Source organism: Rhea pennata, chromosome 2 (assembly GCF_028389875.1).
Source record: "Rhea pennata isolate bPtePen1 chromosome 2, bPtePen1.pri, whole genome shotgun sequence".
NCBI classification, from domain to species: Eukaryota; Metazoa; Chordata; class Aves; order Rheiformes; family Rheidae; genus Rhea; species Rhea pennata.
The window spans coordinates 78885976-78909414 of record NC_084664.1 but is presented as its reverse complement, the minus strand read 5'-3'; the positions used below and the strand labels follow the sequence as shown (position 1 = coordinate 78909414).

Sequence of the window (23439 nt, the reverse complement as noted above, 5' to 3'; positions counted from 1 at the left end):
AAGCTTCCATTAGGAGAAACTATACAGAACCTGAATATCATATTTTAAAGTGTTATTTCCTAGCAAATTAAAAGAAGTCTTTGTTTCATAACATAACTCTACTGTTGGTTATCTGTGAAGCCAGCCATGGAAAGTCTGAACTCTTTTAGGAACAAAGTATTAAGCCTTTTATCGCTTGTCTTTAAGTACGGTGTAATGTGAACCCATGTTGCAGCATTATTGAAGACTTAAAATGCTTAGGCTACTTTGATTATTTTTTTTATGTTGCATCTGATATCTTTACTGGACTCTGCAAAGTCCATTGCTTCAAAAGTGTTCCTCTTTGTGATGAAGAGCTGGTGGCAACATGCATCTGAAGGTTGCTGTTGATGATTTTTTTTGTGCTGTCTTGCATTCTTGGCTTCATTGTAGAGTGGGATGAGTAAGTTGAGCTGACTAGAGGTATGATATATGAGTAATATGGCAAGTTGCTAACCTACGTGCAGAAACAGGTTCTTTTTAATGTCTGATGTCACAAAAGAACAATATATAATTGTATATATATTTAGTTTATGATATATGGTTTCAAAAATTAGCTGTTGATTTCCGAGAGGCAATTTCATAGGGTCATCATGGCACGAACATTAAGTCAAAAAATTTAGTGAATATAGTTTCCTAAAATATATACACTCTATGATTCTAGTGATATGATTCTAATTATCAAACTTAAGTTTTATTTTTATCAGTAAAAGGCTAGCTCTCTTTTTATGGGTAACGTTTGTGCATTTTTTTCAAAATGGAATTCTTTTGAGAGTTTCACTTTCCTAACATGATCTTGAGTTTTTAGAAAATCTTTAGACTCAATCATACATGTAGTATGCTCCAAATGCTGAAGAAATAGTTCTAGCATTTCTCTACTAGCTGAATACATCTGTTCACTTCCAGCCGAGTCACTTTCACCAGCAATAACAATATCGTTATGGTGAGACAGCTTTATTAAGCCAGTTACTAGTGAAAAGCAGGAGAAGATCTTGTAGTACTTGATTTTAAAATACCAGGCCTCTTCTGAGAAGGAAGGTATTAAGTTATTCAAAGGTTTGTCTGTATACTGAGAAATACTTAACAAAATGGTTTCTAGAAGAACTATTGCAGGCATTTAAGGAACTTTATCATCAGAAACATGTCATAATAATAATAATAATAATAACAAAAGCCAACTGTTCTCAGAGGTAATTAAAAACTCTAGCTATGAAAGAAATTGCTAGCAAGAGTATTTTTAAAATTCTTGGCTTGTACTTAAAATGAGATTCTAACACTTGAAATGAGAGTGAGAGGAAAAAATGGTTGTTTGTCTTAGTTTATTAGCCTAAATACAAATATGAATTGAAAATAACCTTTATTTTTCCGAATAGTTTTCTAATATACACAAAAGCTTTTACTAAGAGTGTAGTCTTTTGCTAAAGACAGATTTAGACTGAAATATCAAAATATCTCATGCACAAAAGTAGTGCTGGTCTGGACTTCTGTCACTCTCCATAGGTGGAGGAAGCTGGCCTTGTTTGTCATCCTCCTTGGAAACTGAAAGTCATCCAGCTTTTTGAAACCCAGAGAGTAAGGCATGGATTGATGACCTTAGGGCCTAGTGGTGCAGGAAAAACTGTTTGCATCCACACTTTGATGAAATCCATGACAGGTATGTGAGCATTTGTATTGTAAAATGTTACAGAATTCTGCTGTGTTTCTTTACAGAAAGCAGCAATTACTTTGCTGCAAAGACTAGAAGAATGAATTTTGGTGTATTGTGATGCTAAATGCTGTTATGATAGTATCTTTTAGAAGCTTTTCCATTATAAAAGAATCTAAAATGTCAGATATTTAGTGCCTCAGAGAGAGGGCCTGTATAATACTTACCCTATTTTCCATGTTCTGGTAATTGCATCAAAAATTTTTATCCTAGAAATACTGAGAAAAAGGTGTTGAGTCTGGGTAGGCAGCGGGGGCAAATGGTTAAAGCACTTCATAAGTTCATCTAAAGTAATACTGAGAGCATCCCTCATCATAAGTACTTAGGCCTTTTTGAACATAATTCACAAGACAAGGTCTTTATCTGCAGTATGAAATAACTGTTTCTGCTATTGTTGCTGTAAGGAAATTGTTCCTGGTTAGGCAGTGACAAAATTGTACAATATATTTTGTATTCTGCCTGAATACTGTAAAAACGTGGCTTTTTGTCATCCACACTTCTAAACAAGAACATGAGATTTTAAGACTCTGTTGTACAATAAGCCTTCACGGTATTAAACTAAACCTTGAATAAATTTCATCTTGCTGCTCTTCTGTTCTTGATGAGCCCCTGAAATGCAAATTGTTTCACAACTTTCAGAACTCTGTTCTACTTTAAACCTTGATGACTCAATTAACAAATGCTGATGCATAGAAAGAGATGAATTTTCCAAGTAAACACATGATTTCTCATAACAGCAAATGGGGGTTAAACTACACATTTGGTTTAATGTTTTTGAATTTGTTGAAACACTCTGACTACTAAGCAGAATTACAGAAACTGACTGGTGATCTAACTTCATAGACTGTGGACAGCCACATCGTGAAATGAGAATGAACCCTAAAGCTATAACTGCATCGCAAATGTTTGGTCGTCTTGATGTGGCAACGAATGATTGGACGGATGGAATATTTTCAACACTCTGGAGAAAAACTTTAAGAGCCAAGAAAGGTATAACAAAAAACAAGTCCCCTCAAAACAAAAGAAACTACAGGGCATCTCTCAAACACAATTTCTTTTTTTATTAAAAAAACATGGAAATACTGGAATATAGCTGAAAGGACTTTAGTCTATTGTGTTTAGCAAGTCTGTTCTAAATGCTTAGTGTTCAAACTGAAGTGTAGCACATACTGTTTTACTGAGTTTGTTCGTCCTTCTCTTTGAAATGATAGACTCTTGCATGGAAGACAAGCAAAAGGTAAGAATCAATTCCCCCAGTGCTGGTATATGATATAACTTTTGGTCCTATTTGGCATTCCACCTTGTCTCCAGGTGCTGTTCCAGAAGGATGTGAATCTCCTCTAAAAGTTATGTCATATCTGCATAGCTGTGAGCCCTATGTGTATTATAGCACAAGGTACTCCTGTTTAGGCAACCAGTTTCTGCCTAAAATGACCCAGGCATATTCTTAAACTGCTATATTAATTAAAGGAAAAACCGTGATAGTTTTATCTGAAGATCAGTATGTGGCCTTTTTATTAGGCCTTGAGGCCTAAAATTTAAAAAAAAGGTGGGGGGAATGAAAGGGGAAGAAAGAAAAAAAGAAAATTTTGACATTTGTTGCACAGTCAATTTTTAGACAATAATTTTTAGTCTTCAGGAATACAGATATCTGAAAATAGAAAATACTTTTTAATTCAATTTTTGTTCACTTTGTTTTAAATGTAGAATTGTAGCACCCTTGAGAATGTAGCATATCATTAGCTGTTGACTTTCGTTTCTCCACCAATGGGAAATGCAAATTAGCACCCTCACATGGTGCTCTCAGTCAGATGCTCTTCTTGCAACACTTTAATACATTTTCATGGAGAGAACTCCAGACCACCTCCTACCAGAGGTGCCTGAATTGTAGCTATGAAAAATCTCCAAATGTAAAAGTATTTGGCTGGTAGACATGAGAAGGTTTCTCAACCCGAACCTTTCTTGGTTCATGCTTAACAACAAAAGAAGCCACCTAGGCCTGGAGAGCAAGGACCCTCTCTGACAGTAGCTCACAGGTGAGAATGGGGCCATCCCTGACTGAAGGGATAGCTAGGCTGTGATGTGCCAGCAAGACTTAGCTAGGTTGTGGCTATTGGATAAATTTAAAGCTGTTCCCTCTTAGGAGGCAAAGGCAGGCATTAGGATGCATATCCAGTAATAAATGGAAAGTGCTGGGAAGACTTCAAAGAAAGCTGGATCAGGTTTATAAACAGGGGAATAAACAATAAGAATCTGTTCCTAATGGACCTCTTTCATTTGTGAAAGTGAGTATGCTATCTGAGAGACTGCTTTTCAAGTGTTCCTTTCATTTAATCTTAGTATATTGGCTCAAATGCTTTAGAAAGAGATGAATGGTGATTTTAAATAGACCAATATTTCCTATCTTTTTTAATGTTGCTTTATGTAAGATGGAAAAAACTAAATTATTATTGAGTTGAAGACTGAATTCATAAAACTGCTTCAGATTATTACAAACTGATGACTTACGCTGATGACATTTTACGTTCTGAGCTATGGATAATTATTGTGATAAGGTGACAAAATGAAGTACTTAATTGAAATTGAGTGATGGAAATGGTAATTGTATTAAAAGCTGAGACTCTAGCTGTGAGCATGAATTCAGAATTAGTTCAAAATGTGGTTGAAGAGAGAAGAAACTTGTCATTTAAAGAAACTAAAACTTATTTTATAGGCCTTCTAATCTGATTTTTTTGGATTGTAGGTGACCACATCTGGATAGTTCTTGATGGTCCTGTTGATGCTATTTGGATTGAGAACCTTAATTCTGTCCTGGATGATAACAGAACTCTAACACTAGCAAATGGAGATCGTATACCTATGGCACCAAATTGTAAAATAGTCTTTGAACCTCATAATATTGATAATGCTTCTCCAGCAACAGTCTCAAGGAATGGGATGGTATTCATGAGTTCATCAGTTCTCACCTGGAGCCCTATTCTTGAGGTACAATAGCTAAGTGATTATTTTGTTTGTTTATGTATTGATTTTTTTAATCAGTTATCTTCAGCACTTCATTTCTGTTACTTTAGAACCCAAATTTTGTGGCTGTAACTATGAAGTAGCTTTTACACAGTATAAACTTAGAGCTCAGTATTGAATAATGTAATCTTCTAGAAGGATAGTCAACACATTACACTCTTAAAAGCTTGGATATTTCACTTTTAGACAAATTTGTAATTCAAGGAATTTTTGACAGTGGAAGAATGACTTAGCTCTCAATATAGCAATATGTGAAGCTGTTAATGCAGCTTCAGACCAAGGAAGAAAGAATAAGTAGGTGAATTCAGAAATCTAGCAAACCTCAAGAAAATAAAGGAGTTCTTGATGTTTCACAAACTTTACTGTAGCTAGGATTTAAAAACAGAAATAAAGTCAATGAAACATCAAGGAGTGTAATTTTTAAATTGATGTTCTTCTGTGGTAAGTTGCCCGTTAGTCTTTCTAGAAGCAAACAGAGGTTACTTTTTCTCTCTGTTCATAGACTGGTGTAAGAAACAGTGTATTTTGGAGGGAAAAGCAGCATATAACAGATTTAAATTTCAAAGTAATTTATAAAGTTAGTTTTTTCTTGCAGACTTCATCATCCATGAGGCCAAAAACCAACAAAAATAAATCCATATCTTGATTGAGTGCTGGTAATGATACATTTAAAAACTTGGGCATAGTACAACTCTTTTTGTGTAGTAAATGTAATGGCTAAAATGAAGTACAAGAGCTCCCAAGAATCTAACTTTCTCTAATAATATCTTCTGATAAAGCTTTCAGCATTTAACTACATTTTTTTCCCTTCTAAGAAAATAGGGGACAAAATACCAGTAAGAAAATAGTTGGTTTCTAATTAAGTCTGTATTTCTTTTCTTTCTTAAGTCTTATAATGCCTTAGAAATTTATCCTGGAATTAGTCCCCTCAGGATTAAAACTTTTTATTTCTTTATTTAAATTAAAATAAATATAAATTTCTCTTTATTTTGGTTTTGTCTAGTCACTCTTATTGATGTTATTTCATCAAAGCAAAACATTGCCAACAAAATATGGAATGTCTCATAAATATCAAAAATAAAACCCTTTTTGTGTCTAAGATTCTGATTCCCTTGGTCATGGGGGGAAATACTTTATTAGGTTCTCTTGAAAACTCAGGTAATATACCTGTGTTATCTGTATTGTTCCAAATTAACATTCCTTTATTTGAGCCTTAAACTTTAATTTTAAGCTTGAAATAATTTAGTCTTCCCGTTTCTGAAATTAAAACATTGTCAAGTCCATTGTATCATAATTACCACTTGTGTGCAGACACAAAAAACCCAGATCTTCAGGGCTTCCTATGAGTTTACAGACTGGATTTTATTGTCCTGTTTTCTAGAAAGTATCACATTAACTGATGTGCTATCACTTTTAAAATAAATGTTTTACTGTCTCATTCATTCGTTTCATTTTCCAATCCACATAGAATATGTGTTAAAATGTGATTTAAAGCTTATTTTGACAGAGGTTTGCTTAACTAACTAGATGAAAATATAGTTGGCTTCATACTAATTTTCAAGCGTTAATAATTAAGGAAGTCTCTTGTACTTTTACTTATTTACTTATCTTAATACTAAAATTTCTTAAGCTTGGAAGTCTTTTTAGTTTGCTTGTTTTTAAACAAATTCCTTGTCCATAAATGCCTGATATTTTGGTATTTCAGGAAAAGTTGGCATGCCACAGGGCATGGTCTGACACTGCCTTGAGCAATTATCCTTAGCAGATTGGAGAGCATATCTCTCAGTGCAGAGTGGACTCCAGAGAAAGAGCGTGTACTGCCATTTTTATTACTATTATTTATTTTTAATGTGGCTGCTTAGCTGATTCAAATGCAGCAAGAACAAGTTTGCAAATCTACTGAAATAGGCTGAAACATACTGGAAGATAATCTACCAACTACAACACATCTGATTCCTCACTAAAATTCTCTAATAACATACCCAAGCAAGCTACTTGCAAATAAATTCTCAGTATATAGTGGTTTTCTGAAAGGAATATAGCATATATGGGTCTTTCACATGCCAAGTGGGCCCACTGTTTATGTGTAGTGGCGTTGATACTACACATGGATATTTCTCAGCCAAAGTAGATCAAAAACCAATATTTATGTCATAATCCAGCTATTCAGTTGGTGAATCTGTGGTTTTGATCAAGTCTGGTTCATTAGCCTCGTGCAGGTGTGGCTTGACTGAATACTCTGTAGTCAGAGGATAGATTCTACGGTTTCCATGTCAGATGAATTGTGAATTAGTTCCTGAGACAAATTTTCACATTACTTTTCAATGTTTAATTAAGAGCAAATTATTTATAATATATATTATAAATATATATATATATATTAATAATATTTCCAGAAATGTTCATGTTTCTGTGGAATATGTCTTCCTCTGTAGTTATGAAAACAATATTTTTCTGCTCTTTATGTTCCTGCTTTGCTAAAGTGTCACTATATTTCTTTAGTATTGCCTAGAGCTTTTCCCTTTTATCATGATATTAAATAATATAGAACTTGCTCTTTAATCACAGCTACTTAGCAACACTCAAGAATCATCACTAATTCATTTGATAAGTTTCTTTGAGAAGTCCAAAATGCATACATTCTCCCTGAAAAAAAAATAAGTTTTAATAAGTTTCCTAATCATTTGGCCGTTATTGTACATTTACCAAGGCAGATACACGCAGTCCACACAAAGGCTTTACTTTTTTTCTGTTGTTGTTAATAAGGATATTTGGAAAATGTAAGTATATATTATGCATCTAGGTCAGACGGTCCTGAGAAATTACATTTAAGTTATTATTTTCTGTACTTACAACACTGCATAGAACCTATTGATGTTAGACTGTCAACTCTCTGCATTCTTGCATTGCTATTCTCTCCCTGTTTGCAGATAACGACTTGTTGAATGTTTCAGTTTAAATCAAGCTGTAGATTCAGCTGAAAAGACAACAACAACAACAAAAAAAAAAAAAAAACAAAGAAAATAAGGGTTTTGTTTTGCTTTATAAGACACAATTCATCCTGTTACTTCGGAGTGAAATGGCAATTAAATTTAGATGTGTTGAAATAAGTGTTGCACAAAAGTAGTTTCACTTTATCCATAATGATCTCAGGTTTAAATCTGTGGTGGCTACAACAGTGAAAAGTAAAACATGAAACATTGCTTTTCACTCTGGGATGCCTTAAAACTAATTAAGTTCATTTCAGCCATCAAACAACCCTTCCGCCTTCCCTCCTTTCCAACATAGCAACTTATCATTTGAGCCAATGGCTTTTTTCTTTTATTAATTCATAAAATAAATATCTTCATGGCTTTTTCAGTACCTCTCCCTTTAAGTCTGTTCTATAGTGTAATAAACTATATATTCCAGCAGGTCAGAACAGATATTAATCTTGCATTGCTCACTAGTGGATTTACTTATTTTCATAGCAGAATTAAATGGAATTTTCTTTCTCTATTTCCTAATCCTAAAGTACTGAAGGAAATATAGTTTTGGTTGATAATTCAGAAGAATTTTGAAAAATAATTGGAAGCTTATAAGACTAGCTCAGGAATATACCGTATATATTTGTCTCTTCTGTCATTACAATTTATAAATACCTGAATATAGTAGCTTATTGGGATACCATATCAAGTCATAAACAAATTTAAAATTCATTGAGAAAGATCTGATACTTTTCATAAGATTGATATTCCTGTCTAACACGCTTCTTAAACAGCTTTTGCAAGGGAAGTTATCAAAGATACTTGATCCATTATTCATCAGGCTCCTGATAAACAGCAAGATTTTATCAGCTTATCTATTTATTCAAATATTTTCTATTGGTGAAGTTCTTAAGTAGTTCTGCCATTTAATCTTTAGCACTTTGTTTTCCATGTACACTTTTCTAGGGAGCTTTTTCATATATCTACATATATATAATCATCCCAGGAGTCTGTTTGCTTTGGACACTACAAGTTTAAGTTTCAAAGACCATGAAGATGGTGTGGAAAAAGCTTTCCACAGAATTACAGAATATTTCAGTTCAGAAGAGACCTCTGGTGATCACCTGATCACACCTTCCCAACTCTCCCTGTTCAAAGCAGGATTGACTTCAGCAGGTTGCTCAGGACTGTGTCCAGTCCAAACATTGACATTTTGCAGAATAAATCAAACCTGTGTTCAATTCTTATGATATCCTTTCTTTGCAGAGTTGATGTAAACCTTTAAACAGCTGCCATGATTAAATGTATTATTTTAAAGAATATTTTTGTGCTGCTGAAAACTTTGAATGCTTTTGTTCTTCAATATCTATGCTTAACCTACAATGGGCATTATCCATATCTAGGTAAAGAGTTTGATCTTCTAAGCCCCTAAATAAGAAATCAATTATCCATGCTTGCCAAGCGGCTTGAATTAACAGAGCTGAATTTATTGAGGCTTGTATTGGCAATTAAACTTATTTTCTCACCATGCTTTTTAACAGGGATTTTTGAAAAAGCGTTCCATCCAAGAAGCTGAAGTTCTGCGTCAGTTGTACACGTCTTCGTTCCCAGACTTGTATCGCTTCAGTATTCAGTCTCTGCAATACAAGACTGAGATGCTGGAAGCCTTTGTGGTCATGCAGAGCATTAATATGCTCCAAGGTCTTATCCCACCCAAGGTAAAACAGTGCATATTTTTTATATTTATTTAATCTAATTAAACTAATTGTAAGTTACAAAGGTACATAGAGAAGAGAGAGGATTTTTTGATGTCTTGGAATATAAAAGAAGATTCAAGTTAGTGGGAAATACCTTCTTTTTCTTTAGAAAATAATAGTAGGATATGTCCTCTTTCACATTTTGTTTTGGTGGCAAGAACTGACATGTGGCATACATCAGACAGCAGTTTTCCTTCCATTTTCTTCTTTTTTATTTGAGGCATTGTTATTAGGTTATAAGATGGAATTTAAACTGATTAATGCTGTAATGGACGATTAAAAGTGACATTTTCAGGGTAGCTTTCTGTATTCTGTGGTCTACTTAATACTGATTCAGTCTATTCTTCAGAGAACACATTCAAAAACGTTGCTGTTCTTCCTTACTTACTGGATCAAAATCAAAGATATGCAAAGGACTTAACGTCATCATTGTTTCTTACGTGCTATTTTATAATAGATAATGAAGTAGATGCCATGTTGATTCACTTTCCCAAGTAGCAGTTTCCTTCTGCACTGGTGCTTTCATCTTGACTTTCTGCCTGCTCAACTATAATCGTTACTACTGTCCATCAAAGGGAATAGAGATTAAACACATGAGAAACCCTCCCTCCCCCCAGACAAATAAGAAACACATCTCAGTAAGAAATATCATCTCAGCACTTAGCTGAGCTGAGCTTTGTTCTCAGCTTGTCTGGAGTTCATTGCTGCCTATTCTGTGAGCTTAACTTTCTGCACTATTTTATTCTTTCCATGGGGAATTGTTGCCTGAATTTGGCTTAAACAATGTCAACTGAAAACAAATTAATATGTGTGCATTCAGTTTTGGTTGTTCAATGATGGGCAAGAATGTCAGACTTGACATCAACTAAGACTACAGTAAATTTAAACTAAAAACTTTTTACGCAAAGTCACTGGTGATTATCAAATAGAATTTTCCCTATTAATATTGGGGTATTGAAAGTAAAAACCGAATTTAATACTTCAGGAGCAAGGAGGGGAATTGACTCCAAATTACTTGGAAAGGCTCTACATCTTCTCTCTTATGTGGAGTGTGGGAGCAATACTAGAACTGGAAGACAGATGCAAGATGGAGCACTGGCTTCGAAATCATGCAACAAGAAAGCTTGATCTTCCCTGTATTCCCGAAGGCAGTGAAGATACCATGTTTGATTATTACGTGGCATCTGATGGTTAGTAACTCATCTGGGTGCTGTATGGTAAAATTTAGAAGTTATTTTAAAATTGTGTGTCTTTTAAAGAACTAGTACAAAAGCAGCTTTGCGTAGCTTACCTCCTCTTGTGTCCACTGGCAGGTTCTGTTTCACAATTTCACCTTACTGTTGATTTTGGATAAAGCTTTTGCCTGTTTCTTCTGAGAAATCATAACCTGGATAAATGGCTACAGAAAGCAACATGGACTTTGTGTCTAGGAGTTGTCCAATGAACAAAAATAGACAAGCCATAAATTCTTGCTCTTGTCATGGTTTTGGGAAGCATCAGGGACAATGGGCCATACTGGTTTTCTCAGGGGAATAAGAGGAGTAAGCCTCTTAGATAATCTTGGTCTGAATTTATAGAGTGGGATTCTTACGAATGAGACAGAGGATCTGACAGTTAAGTCGGCTTGATGGAGAATAAGACACATGAAGATGCCTTGTATTTAGAAAACATTAAGTTCTTTTCTCCCTTATTAGGCAAATGGATGCACTGGAATACACGAGTTGAAGAGTATGTATATCCTAGCAGCAGCACTCCAGAGTATGGCTCCATTCTTGTGCCAAATGTTGACAATGTGAGAACAGATTTCCTTATTGAAACGATTGCAAAACAGGGCAAGGTACTTCTTCTATATTTCACATAAGAATTATGCTAAGTAAATGCATGATCAAATTATTGAATTAGAAGTAAAATATGACATCACTGAAAAGAAAGAGCTTCTACTGAAAAGAAAGAACTGAATTTTTATGCTGTAAAACTATAATGGTGACTCCAGCAACAATATTAATGTAAATATACTTTGAACTCCCAAATACTCCTTGCTTCCAGCTTTTTGTGCCCTCTCCCCTCTCTTGTTGAGAGTTCATTTTACATAACTTTTTTAGGTTCATATCTCCTTGAAAGATAAATGGGATTGGTGAGGCTTTGGCAATATACACAGCTCTCACGTGTAATTTTATTTTGATGTTGGCTTTGTCTAGGCAGTCCTACTAATTGGTGAGCAAGGAACTGCAAAAACGGTTATCATCAAAGGCTTTATGTCAAAATACAACCCTGAAATCCACATGGCTAAGAGTTTGAATTTTTCATCTGCAACTACCCCATTAATTTTCCAGGTACAGTAATTATTCACTTTCTAATACAGCATGACTGGATTCAGAGATTAATGGATGTACCAGGAATCTGCTAGAAGCTTGCGACTGGAAGGGGTTTACTTAATTGCAAATGAATGTAGAAAAAGCAAAAAAGCACTGGCTCTAATGGACTAAGCATCCTAACATACGGTTTATAAGACTTATGAAACCATGTCTGTTTCAAGTCCTTTAGTATTTATTGAGTTATTCTGTGACTATTACCCATGGATATTATTTGATTCATCATACTTAATCTTTTTATCTCAAATGTATCAGTTCTCACTAACTGGGTAGAGCTGTCAATGAATTCCCTCAGATTTCACTAAAACCCATGTGTAAAATAAGTGCTACCCACAACAGTCTGTCATAAAATGTGTGCTGTCTGCAATGTATAATTAACCAAATTACACATTAAAAAGTAACACATGCGGCTACTTTAAATAGAATCATGAATATTTAAATTTTGAACTGTACTGCCTGTCCAAATTTCCACTGAGCCACTTTCAATTATTTCAAGAATCTTTAAAGCTGCTGGTGTTATGTATGAGAACGATTTTTAATATGGCTTGATATACACCAGGCCTAAGCACTGTATCTGTACTGTAATCAGAAGTGCTGTAGTCAGAAATGCTGCCCATAAACATGATGCACCATCTATAATTTGAATAAATAGCATTATAGAAACTATTAATGTGTCTGGTATCCGTGCACGTAACTTTGGTCTAATCTTCCTTTATGTTTTTCCCTCTATTGACTGGGCTATATAAACAAAAGCTAATGTCAGTAGCTCCCACCTTCTCCTCCCTCCCTCTCCTCCCCAGTCCCATTCTCCTCCCTTCTCTCTCCTTTTCCCTCCACCTTCGCCTAAAAATGAGCACTCCTGTCTTTAACTCCCATGTGGATGCAATCGTAATTTCAGCTACATGGATTATAAAGGAAATGAGCAAAATGTAAATGTATATGCAGATGATACACTTTAAATACACTTTAAATTTCTCAATAATATCGCAGAAAGTGAGATGCTGTCTTGCAGTCCAATTTAGCTTTTGTACATGTAAAAATTAAGCTTGGTTAATTCTTAAGTTTAAATATTAATGTCAAGCAAACATGTTAGTTGCATGATAAAGTACTATACTAAAACTAAGAAGATCAACAAAAAAACTCACAAAAGAAAAACCTACAAAGAAGAGAGGTAGTCTTTTTTTTTTAATCTGTTACTGCAAGTAATCTGCAATTTTGCTGATAAATACAAAAACAAAGATAAAAGCTTGAGAGGTTTCAAAATTCTAAAATTGTGGGGCATGATTGTCTGTCTACATTGGGTCTGTGGTATATCTAATACCAACTTAATATTGTATAGCTCAAGATTTCAGACATTTTAGTTGATCTCATGCAATCATCTCCAAGCAGGGGTGTTATCTAAAAGATTCTTAGTAAAAGTCTGTGTAACAAAGCTTTATTATATATTTCTTATTTGATATGTTTAAATGATTGAATTGTGTATGAATGGAGGGATAACTTTTGTAACTAATCATTGTAATTTTGCTGATAATTGCTTTTAACAGCGTACAATAGAAAGTTATGTGGACAAGCGCATGGGCACAACATATGGTCCACCTGCAGGCAAAAAAATGACAGTCTTCATTGATGATGTGAATATGCCTACAATAAATGAATGGGGAGACCAGGTTAGTTTGTAAAAGAGAAAAAAAGGAGGCAAAAGATATTTTATTTCTTTCCTTTTTGTATAGTAAAACTGGCTTTTCCTCTCAGTCAGGCAGTAGGGGGTAAATTAAATATGTAGAGCTTACTTTTCAAACAGTCTTTTTAAAGAGCTCATCTAGTTTTATATCGTAGTGAGCTTAATTAAAATAAGTACACTGACTAAAAAAGCATTTAGGGTACTCCTCAAAAACACATCTGTAGAATTTTAACGATGTTTTTTACTAGCACTTGTTATTTTTTTATTTTTGTACTTGAAAAGAAAAACAAAAAAATCTTTTGGTAAATGTGCAAATTTTGTGATAGCAAACTATGTAGGCAACAATTAAAAAAATTGCAAATTTTTAGAGAGGTGAGAACTGACTTTTCTGCATTAGAAAAAAATTGAGAGAGTCATTATCTACTTTGGCGTGATGGTTCACAAGACTATATTGCATTGGAAAGGAAAAGAAGGTTCAAATTTCTAGATAAGTATACTCTTAGAATGCGCAGTTTATTAGATGTTTTCAACTGCTTGGGTCAAACAGAAAAGCTGAGCACTTACGGCTAAGAAATTTGTCATTCTTTTGTGTCAAAATAATCCTACATTTGCAACATGAAAAACAATGTGATTGTTACATACAGATATTTCATCAATATATTTGGTAGCAGATGCAACTTGGAGGATATGTCAGTTCTGGGCATGTTCTGAATAAACTGGAAATTTTTTGTTAGGAGAGAAAAGTATTTCCCATACAACAGGATTGGGATTTGTACAGCATTATGGTAAGATTGAACTGAGGTATGAAGGCTTAATTCTAAGCTAGGGATTCCTCTCTTCCCCCCAGAGTTTTGTCCCATAGATATTACCAAAGGAAAAGGACAGTCAGCTATGCTTATTTCTGACAGAAAATTTTTCTCCTAAAACAAAAAACATAAAATACTGTATACTAGATCTTTCAAATACATATGTGTGTTTTGCATTTCTTCTAGTTATGTGTATATTATTCTGTTAAATACTACTTGGTTATTTTACAGGTCACCAATGAGATAGTTAGACAGCTAATGGAACAGAATGGACTGTATAATCTGGAAAAGCCTGGTGAATTTACCAACATTGTGGACATCCAGTTTTTGGCTGCCATGATTCACCCTGGGGGAGGCCGCAATGATATTCCACAGAGACTCAAGAGACAATTTTCTGTGATCAACTGTACTTTACCTTCCAATTCTTCCGTTGACAAAATTTTTGGTAAAGGGAAATTAACTTTGTATTCATCCCTTTTCTGAAAATAGTGGTTGATTTTTCTTTATCCTTCTATTTATGTGTTGTGATTAAAACTGGGACTTAATCCTCCTCTAATTTGCCTGCCAGTACATTCCCTTACAGTAATCACTTCCCACTTGCAAATACATCAATCATTTTTGATTGATCTGATTGATCAGTCTTCACTTCAGTAATTTTTTGGACATATTTACTTATCTGCATCTACTGGTATGCTGAGAGCTATGAAGGGTGGCATGAAGGCAGTTCTAGTTTTGCTGGCAGTGCTGGAGAGCTGCTAAGGGCTAAGCTGCTACTGGGGAGGCAGCTTTCACGAAATGACTGATGTTGAGGCTTTCACCAAGTACAGGATCACATCATTTGCTAAGGAGTGGTTCGTTTTCCAAATGCTTTGGTGGCTGCTTTGGTAGACTGAGAGCATTCTTGACTGCCCATTGGGGAGGAGTTAAATACCTAGTGTGGTAGTGGCAGAAGAGCTGTAGGTAGGCAGGTGCGGTTGAATCAAAGTTGGAATAACATGATTGGAAGGCCTTTCAAAAATTAAAAACTAAATTAAAAAATAGAAGAGATACTAGAAGAGATTGTAGACCCTGAAACTGTATGAACATGCCTTAGAAAATCTTTCATTTGGTGGTTTTCTTATTCCCAGGTATAATTGGAGAAGGACATTATTGTAAAATGCGGGGCTTTTCAGAAGATTTGAGAAAAACAGTAGCCAAGCTAGTGCCACTGACACGCAGACTATGGCAAAGTACAAAAATAAAAATGTTACCTACGCCAGCCAAGTTCCATTACATCTTCAACCTTCGGGATCTCTCAAGGATTTGGCAAGGAATGCTGAAAGCTACCTCAGAAGTGATCAATGAACCAAATGTAAGTCTTGCACATCGGTGGCCTTGTTATAACTACTATAGCAAAAGAATGAAGAATTTAACTTGGGCATTTGAGTATGCCCATTAGAAAATGATCCTTATTTGACTGAAAAAGGCTTTAAGCTTTTTTGAGGAAAGCACAATGTTTTTTCAGCTTTTGCAGTGCGTAGTGCAATGAGAAATTTGTTTTATAACTTTAATGCAAACTAGATCTTTTGACAGAAAAGTGATTTTTATCTGCTGATGTTATTACTGATGAATGGTAATTTATTAAAAAGCCGGGAGCAAGGAAAATTATGAGAAGCAGTGAAATTTAATTTAGCCCAAAGAAAATGTATATGCCTTGTTTAAAAAATGTCCAACCAGTTTTTAAAACTTTGAGTCACAGCCTAATAATAGTCTAACAGCTGATTTCTGGTTTATAGCTTGAAAGAAAAAGGAACTAAGTCATAGTATGTAATCCACCTTTCATGAAGAAAAACTCAATACTTTATACATCATTCCTCTTTTAATTATTTTAAGGAAAAGCCACTTAGTGTTTTGACCACTGAAACATGAAGTGCTGGGAAGCGCTGTATATGGTAATTTGTAATGCATTTGAGTTATATAATCACTTCAGGCTTAGTGTACTTCCCTGGTTGTTGAGTAAGCTCCTGATGCTTACTACATCTACAATTTAAATTTTAGAATTGATTTTAATTTCTGAAACAAAAACTATACAGCACTAAGATGATTTGATATATATATATATATATATTCTCGATTAATAATTTTGAAGTATAACAAACAATTGTTCAAACCCTTATAGAATAAATTTTCATCTTATTTCTGAGAATTCACATGGTGTGCCTCATTTCTGCAGAGCACTGCAGGCTCAGACAAGAAGTCTTCAAGGAGCACTTGGAGTTACTACTGTGTAGTAACCCTGTCTAGGATTAAAACCCGTGCTGGTAGTATTGCGGGCTTCCTTTCCTCTGTTTCTGACCTAATGGAAGGACTTTAAAGATGTACTGAATTTGGAGAAGGGATAATATGAGCACTTTCACATTTTTTCTTTAACTAACTTTGGCTATGTAAGTGGAAGTGGCAGAATATCTGTATTTGGCATGAAATTATTCATGCCATGATGATATTATTTTCACCTACCTTCCCTTTAGAGTGACCAGTAGCATAAGTGGTTTCTCTGTACATCCACATGTGTTACTACATATATGAACCTGATCTTAGAAGTGAAGAAATAAATCTTAATTAGGTAAATATGCTACAGTGTGGAATGCAAGATTAAGGCTTCTTGGACAGTTAAACGAATTTAAATTTAAAGTGCTATTGGCCAGAGTGACTATCCAGTGTATTTCTCCTGACTAAAAACAGAAATACCACTGTTTCTTTTCCACACTTCACATGATTTTTAAAATATTTTAAAAGCATGAATTTTATTGGTATAGTTTTGTTGCAAACCTAATCTGATTTAAATGTTTTTTGTTTTAATAGATACTGATAAAACTGTGGAAGCATGAATGTAAGTGTGTTATTGCTGATCGTTTCACAAACTCAGAAGATGTAAACTGGTTTGACATGGCTTTGGCAAAACTTGTTGAGGAGGAATTTGGAGAAAAAAAATCTTTACTGGATCCTGCTGCATTCTTTGTTGACTTCTTAAGGGATGCACCTGAAAGAACTGGTAATGACAGACTCTGATAACCATGGAGAGAGCAAAAATAGGGATGAAGATATGATAAAATAGATGCTAATGTAAGGATGTCCTACAGAGGTATAATATGGCCATGCTTCAAGAATGGCTGTCCTGCCCAATGACTTTGAACAGAGTTGAAGTCACTGGCTGAGGCACACCTTTATATTTGTGGGATTTAAATCCTTATTTATATCTAGGTCTTTAAATAGTAGAGCCTTGCTTCTACTTCCATCAATGTACTAGACTGACAAAACTGACAAATGACGGGCAGAAGCCCGTTATTCTAAAATGAGGAAGGAAGGGTGGTATGAACGATTGAGGTGGGGCTGCAGTACCAGGCATAGGCTAGCACTCCAGCTACCATCCTTTAGAAAACTGGTAAAAGAGTACTGACTCTGGACTTACCCAGAGTCTTCTAGGAAAGATGCATGATATATCGATTTATGTTGAATGAATATCATTGAAAAAGTTCCTGAATAGAATAAAACCTCTTGAATTATCCACAGGGCTTATAAGGATATCCTTGTGCCTTTAAATCAAAATGCTATGTTCCTGAACTGGCTGTATAACCTGGGAATATTTCTTAATTGTAGCAAAGCAAAAGGACACAAGACAGTTGTTTGGGTTTTCAGTGAAGATCCTTATTAAACCATTTGGGATTTAATTATCTGTGTCCCTATCATTGTAATGATGGATAACAGAGGTAATGAAAAGTTGGCATGAGCTGTCAAATGCCATTTAAACCTTTTGGACAAATGAAGAGGTATGAAAGCTGTGGCAAAAGGAGAGTAAAGGGTTGGAAATGTTTTGAGTGGAAGGAATCAAACAGACGTGGAAAACAGATTGGTGTGAGAAAGCTGTCAGATGAGCCCTTAAATCACTTACTAAACTGGGGCAATGTAGAGAGGACTGAAATGCAAGCCAACATATTTATAAAAAAAGCAAAGAGTAACTTTTAATGTGAAAATTTGAGTCCACACTAGAAATAATTTTGTTTAACTGAAAAATAAGTGCAGTAAGAGGCATGTATTTCTGAAAAATAACTTGATTCCTGGTGACTATTTAAATGTGCCTCCCTAGTAATAGGCGTTTTAGCAGGAAACTGCATCTGCAGAGTGAGAGACGCCCGTTCTGAAAGGGTGTTTTTGGTTCTCAATATTTTGGCAGAGCCTTGAGAACTCCTTCCTGCTTTGGCTCCGAGTGCAAAGAATCACAACTGTTCTTTTGTTTCAATTGTCCGTTCAAGGTAAACAGTCTTACCGCATCATGATGACTTATAAGAACAGGAACTGGAGCTGGAGTTGTGAGTTCTTAAATGGATAAACAAAATACACCCGGTATCAATTTGAAATAACTTTATGCTCAATCTAGTGATACAATGATAATTGTGCCCTGTGTCTCTTTGGCTTGTACTGTCGCAACATATTTTCTCCTCGATAGCAGAGACTTGAGAAAAAGGAGCTGGAACAGCAGCTTTTAGAGCATAGCTTTACAAAAATGGTTAGTATTCCTGAGATCCCCAAACTGTTCAAAGATGCTTTTTATCAGTTAGTTTTGGCATTGATATTTACTACTTGTGATTCTGAAGCAAGGGAGTAGAGAAGGGTTCAAAATAATGTATTACAGCAGCTGTACACTAGCTGCTTATATTAGCTGCTGCTAATTCAGATATCTGCCCTCTCTCAAGCTTAGTACTTGATTATGGTGTTTTTCAATGTTAATAATAAAACTGCAGGAACAGGATCACGATGACATAATTCTATTAAATGGTGGAAAATTGTGAAAACTTCCATACAGTTTAACTCCCTGCTGTATGTTATTAGTTTCTTACCAGTAGTTGTCTAAATGCCTCATTCTTCTTTTAAGAAACTTATTTCCACCTAGAATAGTCTTTTTATGTAACCAGTATTTTTGTTGGTTAAAATAAGAACTCAGTTAATTTGATTGGATCTTGATCAAAAGGACTGTTTACACAGAAGCAATATACAGCTGAAGAAAGGATCCTGAGATACTGATTCTTCTCAGAAATTTTCACTGAAATTCCAATAACCTCAGGCAATACAGAGGATACCTACGTTAGAATTAATTATCCATTTATTTTGAGTGGTTTTCTTCTGTGGTAAAAGGCAATTTTCTTGCAACATATGTTGCAAGATTTAGCAAAATATATATACGCGTTTATCTTGGAGGCTGCAAGGCTGTTAGACCTTGGCTAATCTGTGAAAGCAAAAAATCAAGTCTGCCACAAGCAAATGGAGAAAAAAATCAGAGAAGAGAGTCACAGATACCACCCTAAATAGAAACTGTGAATTGCTTTATTCCTCCCTTCCCTACCCTCTCCCCTACCTTCTAATGTATTACTAAATGTTAAGGAAATATTTAATTCACTAGTTTCAATTTCCTCCAGCTTTTTTTTTTTTTTTTTTAATACTCTGAAGAATATATTTTTTGGCTCTTAAGGGGAGGCTTAGCAAAATGGGTTCTTATTGATGACTGATATATATTAAGTGGAAGAACATATCCTGCAGCATATGGAGCAGGAACTGTTGAAATCAGTGAAGGTAGATGTATGTAAATATTAGTTCTACGGTGCTCAGCTATCATTTTGTTGATGGAGAGAAGCGGTGCCTGCTTGCTGGCACTTTTCCAATATAGCTTTCTCATTTGCTTGCTGTGAGTAACAGTTTTTACTAGTGAAAGTCATGTCACCTTTAAGTATGATTAATGCCTGTTCATGGAAAGATGAGACAGCAGCCCTGCTTCCTCCTTTTACTTGGGAAGAGTTGACAATTTCTTATGTTTTTGAGAGCCCCTGCTGAAACAAATACATGCCCTCTTACAGTGCATATACATTTTGAGCATGGCAATTATTCACCTTAGTAGTAACGTTTTTTCACTATTATAATGATTTCATTAATTTAAAATATTTTTCCTTTTACAAAAGCTATCGTATGCATTTTTTAACTGCAGTATTATTGACCCTCCTTGTCTGCTACTCTTACTGAAGCTGCTTTTGCTTCCAGCATCTAAGTTAACTGATTTCATTTTTTTACTCTCCAAATCTCAAGCAGAAGTAGAGAAAGCAGGTTCCTTAATTTCTGTCGGTTTTGCTTTTAAGAATTTAATGTTTCTTGTAGAGGGTATATAGGCTGCACTCTAATGTTTACATCTAATATGTAGTGTAATGTATAATGAATAAAACCAGTTCTGAGTGGTTAATTAAACTTTTAATTTCTGTCTCTTACTTATCACTGTATTGTGTCTTCTTCAGTCATTTAAGCTGCTAAGGTTTTATTACTTGTTTTTTGTTCTAGGTGAAAAATCAGAGGGAGCTGATTCAGATATGCCCAAAATCTATGAGCCAGTTCACTCCTTTCATCAGCTACGGGATCGTTTAAATATGTTTTTACAAGTATACAATAAGAAAGTCCGTGGTACTGGAATGGATATGGTTTTCTTTGAAGATGCTATGATTCATTTAGTCAAGGTAGAGTCTTACTGGATTGTCATTTATTATTGCTGTTGTTATTTTCTTCCTTTTTCCTGGCCAGATATGAATTTGTTTATGTTTACGTCTGAATGGAGGAATGCACAAATTGAGTTACATTACCTTTAAAATTGAGACAAGTCTTTTTTTTTAACAAATATTCTGTTTTTCACTCTTTGACCGGGTATTAAAATTCATTTTTTTTTGAAAATTCACTAAATGAGCCTATTCTTTTACATTTAACCATGAGTAGGATCATGGTCCTAAATATTCTGACTTTTTATTATTAATTCTTCTGAGACCCTTTCCTCTCTTTGGCATGAGTGAAATGGAACTCAGGTTTGGACATAATTGGTTGCTGATGATAGCGTAGGCAGAGCTGAGTAGGAATAAATGTAGTTCAGATTTTTTTTGTATATATGCAGAATGATTATTACTTTTAAAGTTCCTTTGAATATGGAGTGGAGTAGACTGTAATTCTTAGCATAACTCAGCTTAGTAGGAGAAGCTTCTTTGATAAACTGAAAAAACATTATTTCTAATGGTTTTCCTAATGACACCGTGAGGTTATCTTTATTTCTTATCATAAATTATTAAGAACTGTAGAAAGGTCATGGAATATTGCACTGTACTAGCCTAACAAATGGTATAATAAATATGTAAACAATTTACACTGTAGTCAGAAAACGTATGGTACCTTCAGTTTTCAAAATTTTATGGTGGATTCACAAAATTGGACACTTGTTTTAAGGTCTTCCCTGCAAAATGGATGATGATCTGCTATGGAAAACTGTTAAGTCATCCTCATATTCACTACTGAATTTCTGGTTTATTTCTTGTCAAAATCTATATAAATGCAAAATCCTGCCAAAATCCTATTTTTCTAGTCTTAAAAAGACATCAACCTTAAGGAGTCTCCTCCCTGGGTAGCTCCTGAAATGATATCTTAACCTTCTCTTGGATAAAATGAATAAATAGTACTTCTATGAGCCCATACTCTTGAAAGTAGCATTTGCAGCTGTGTTGGTCTGAGCTCTATGCCTTTGCTAGACTTCAGGCAGATTCCAGGGGAAAGCTAGATAAGCACAGTGAAGATAGTGCTTAATCTGAGCTAAGCTGACAGCCCTTGCGTGAATTAACACTGAGGGTGTATAGTAACCAGAGGACAAAGCTTCTGATTTGTGTTTGTGTGCTTCTGCATGAAAAAGATCTTGTAGCCACAATTAAAATGATCAGCAGTATTTTGAGGGTGCTTTACAAAACTGTTTTTCTTCCTCAGGTTAAAAACTAGGTATGCTTAGGGTAAATCCTTACACTGGATTTTATCTTTGCTTCTAAAACATTTAGCTATGAAAAATAACAATTGCACTGTACTCAATATTTAAAGTATACAATTTTACCCCCCCAGGAAATTAACATGCCTGTTTTTAATAGCCTGAAATTTTGGGAAAGGTTTATTAAATGCAAGTAAATAGGTGGCACTTATTAGCATGATAAAAGTCCAAAAGCAGAGGGAGAAATTGAGATTATAAAGAGAACAGAAGCCCACACTGCATACCAGTGACTATGCAACAGAGGTTGGCTGCTAGCTAGCTGCTTGGTGGTATCTTGCCTTTGAGAGGCAAGAGGCTCCATGATGTTCCAGAAATGAATGCAGGCTCATCTGTGTGCTACAAGGATCTGCCCATAGGCAGCTGATGGGTGTGGAGTATCACGCAGTCACAGGATGGTTGAGGTGGACCTTTGGAGGTCCAAACCTCATAGTCCAACCTCCCTGCTCAAGCAGCGTCACCTAGAGCATGTTAGACAGGATTGCGTCCAGAGAAGGAGACTCCACAACCTGTCTGGGCAACATATTCCAGTGCTCTGTCACTCTCATAGTGAAGAAATTCCTCCTCATATTCAGGTGTAACTCCCTGTGTTCCAATCTGTGCCTGTTGCCCCTTGTCCTGTCACTGGGCACCACTGAGAAGAGTCTGGCCCCGTCCTCTTGACACCCTCCCTTCAGGTACTTTTACACATTGATAAGATCCCCCCTCAGTCTTCTCTTCCCCAGGCTAAACAGGCCCAGCACTCGCAGCTGTTCCTCATAGGGCAGATGCTCCAGCTCTCTGATCATCTTTAGCCCTATGCTGGACTCTCTCCAGTAGCTCTATGTCTCTCTTAAAAGACATGTAGCTTATGTTTTTACTTGCTGAGGAGGCACTCTGTCCCTTCATCCACGTCATTGATGAAGAAGTTGAACAGGATGGGACCCAGTACTGAGCCCTGGCGAACTCCACTAGCCAAAGGCCTCCAACTAGATTCCGCACCACTGATGGCCTCCCTCTGAGCTCTGCCATTCAGCCAGTTCTCAATCCACCTCACTGTCCATTCACCTAACCCACACTTCCTGAACTTATCTAGGAGGATGTTATGGGAGCCAATGTCAAAAGCCTTGCTGAAGTCAAGGTACACAACGTCCACTGCTCGCCCCTCATCTACCCAATCCGTCACACCATCAGAGAAGGCTCTCAGATTGGTTAAGCAGGATTTCCCCTTGGTGAATCCATGGTGGCTCCTCCTGATCACCTTCTTTTCCTC

At 35.5% G+C, this 23439-nt stretch overlaps 1 protein-coding gene across 2 annotated transcripts in view; it reads left to right on the top strand.

Moving 5' to 3' along the window:
* The window catches only part of DNAH5 (dynein axonemal heavy chain 5), a 139459-nt gene that overhangs the window by 67683 nt on the left and 48337 nt on the right, over positions 1-23439 (top strand). For both annotated transcript variants that reach the window (XM_062567994.1, XM_062567993.1), the window contains exons 41-52: positions 1519-1672; positions 2567-2713; positions 4467-4708; positions 9252-9428; positions 10453-10657; positions 11162-11304; positions 11666-11800; positions 13384-13506; positions 14558-14771; positions 15454-15677; positions 17168-17357; positions 20684-20856. In XM_062567994.1, the coding sequence (XP_062423978.1) occupies positions 1519-1672; positions 2567-2713; positions 4467-4708; positions 9252-9428; positions 10453-10657; positions 11162-11304; positions 11666-11800; positions 13384-13506; positions 14558-14771; positions 15454-15677; positions 17168-17357; positions 20684-20856 (2127 nt within the window). The remainder of the gene's footprint in view (positions 1-1518; positions 1673-2566; positions 2714-4466; positions 4709-9251; positions 9429-10452; positions 10658-11161; positions 11305-11665; positions 11801-13383; positions 13507-14557; positions 14772-15453; positions 15678-17167; positions 17358-20683; positions 20857-23439) is intronic.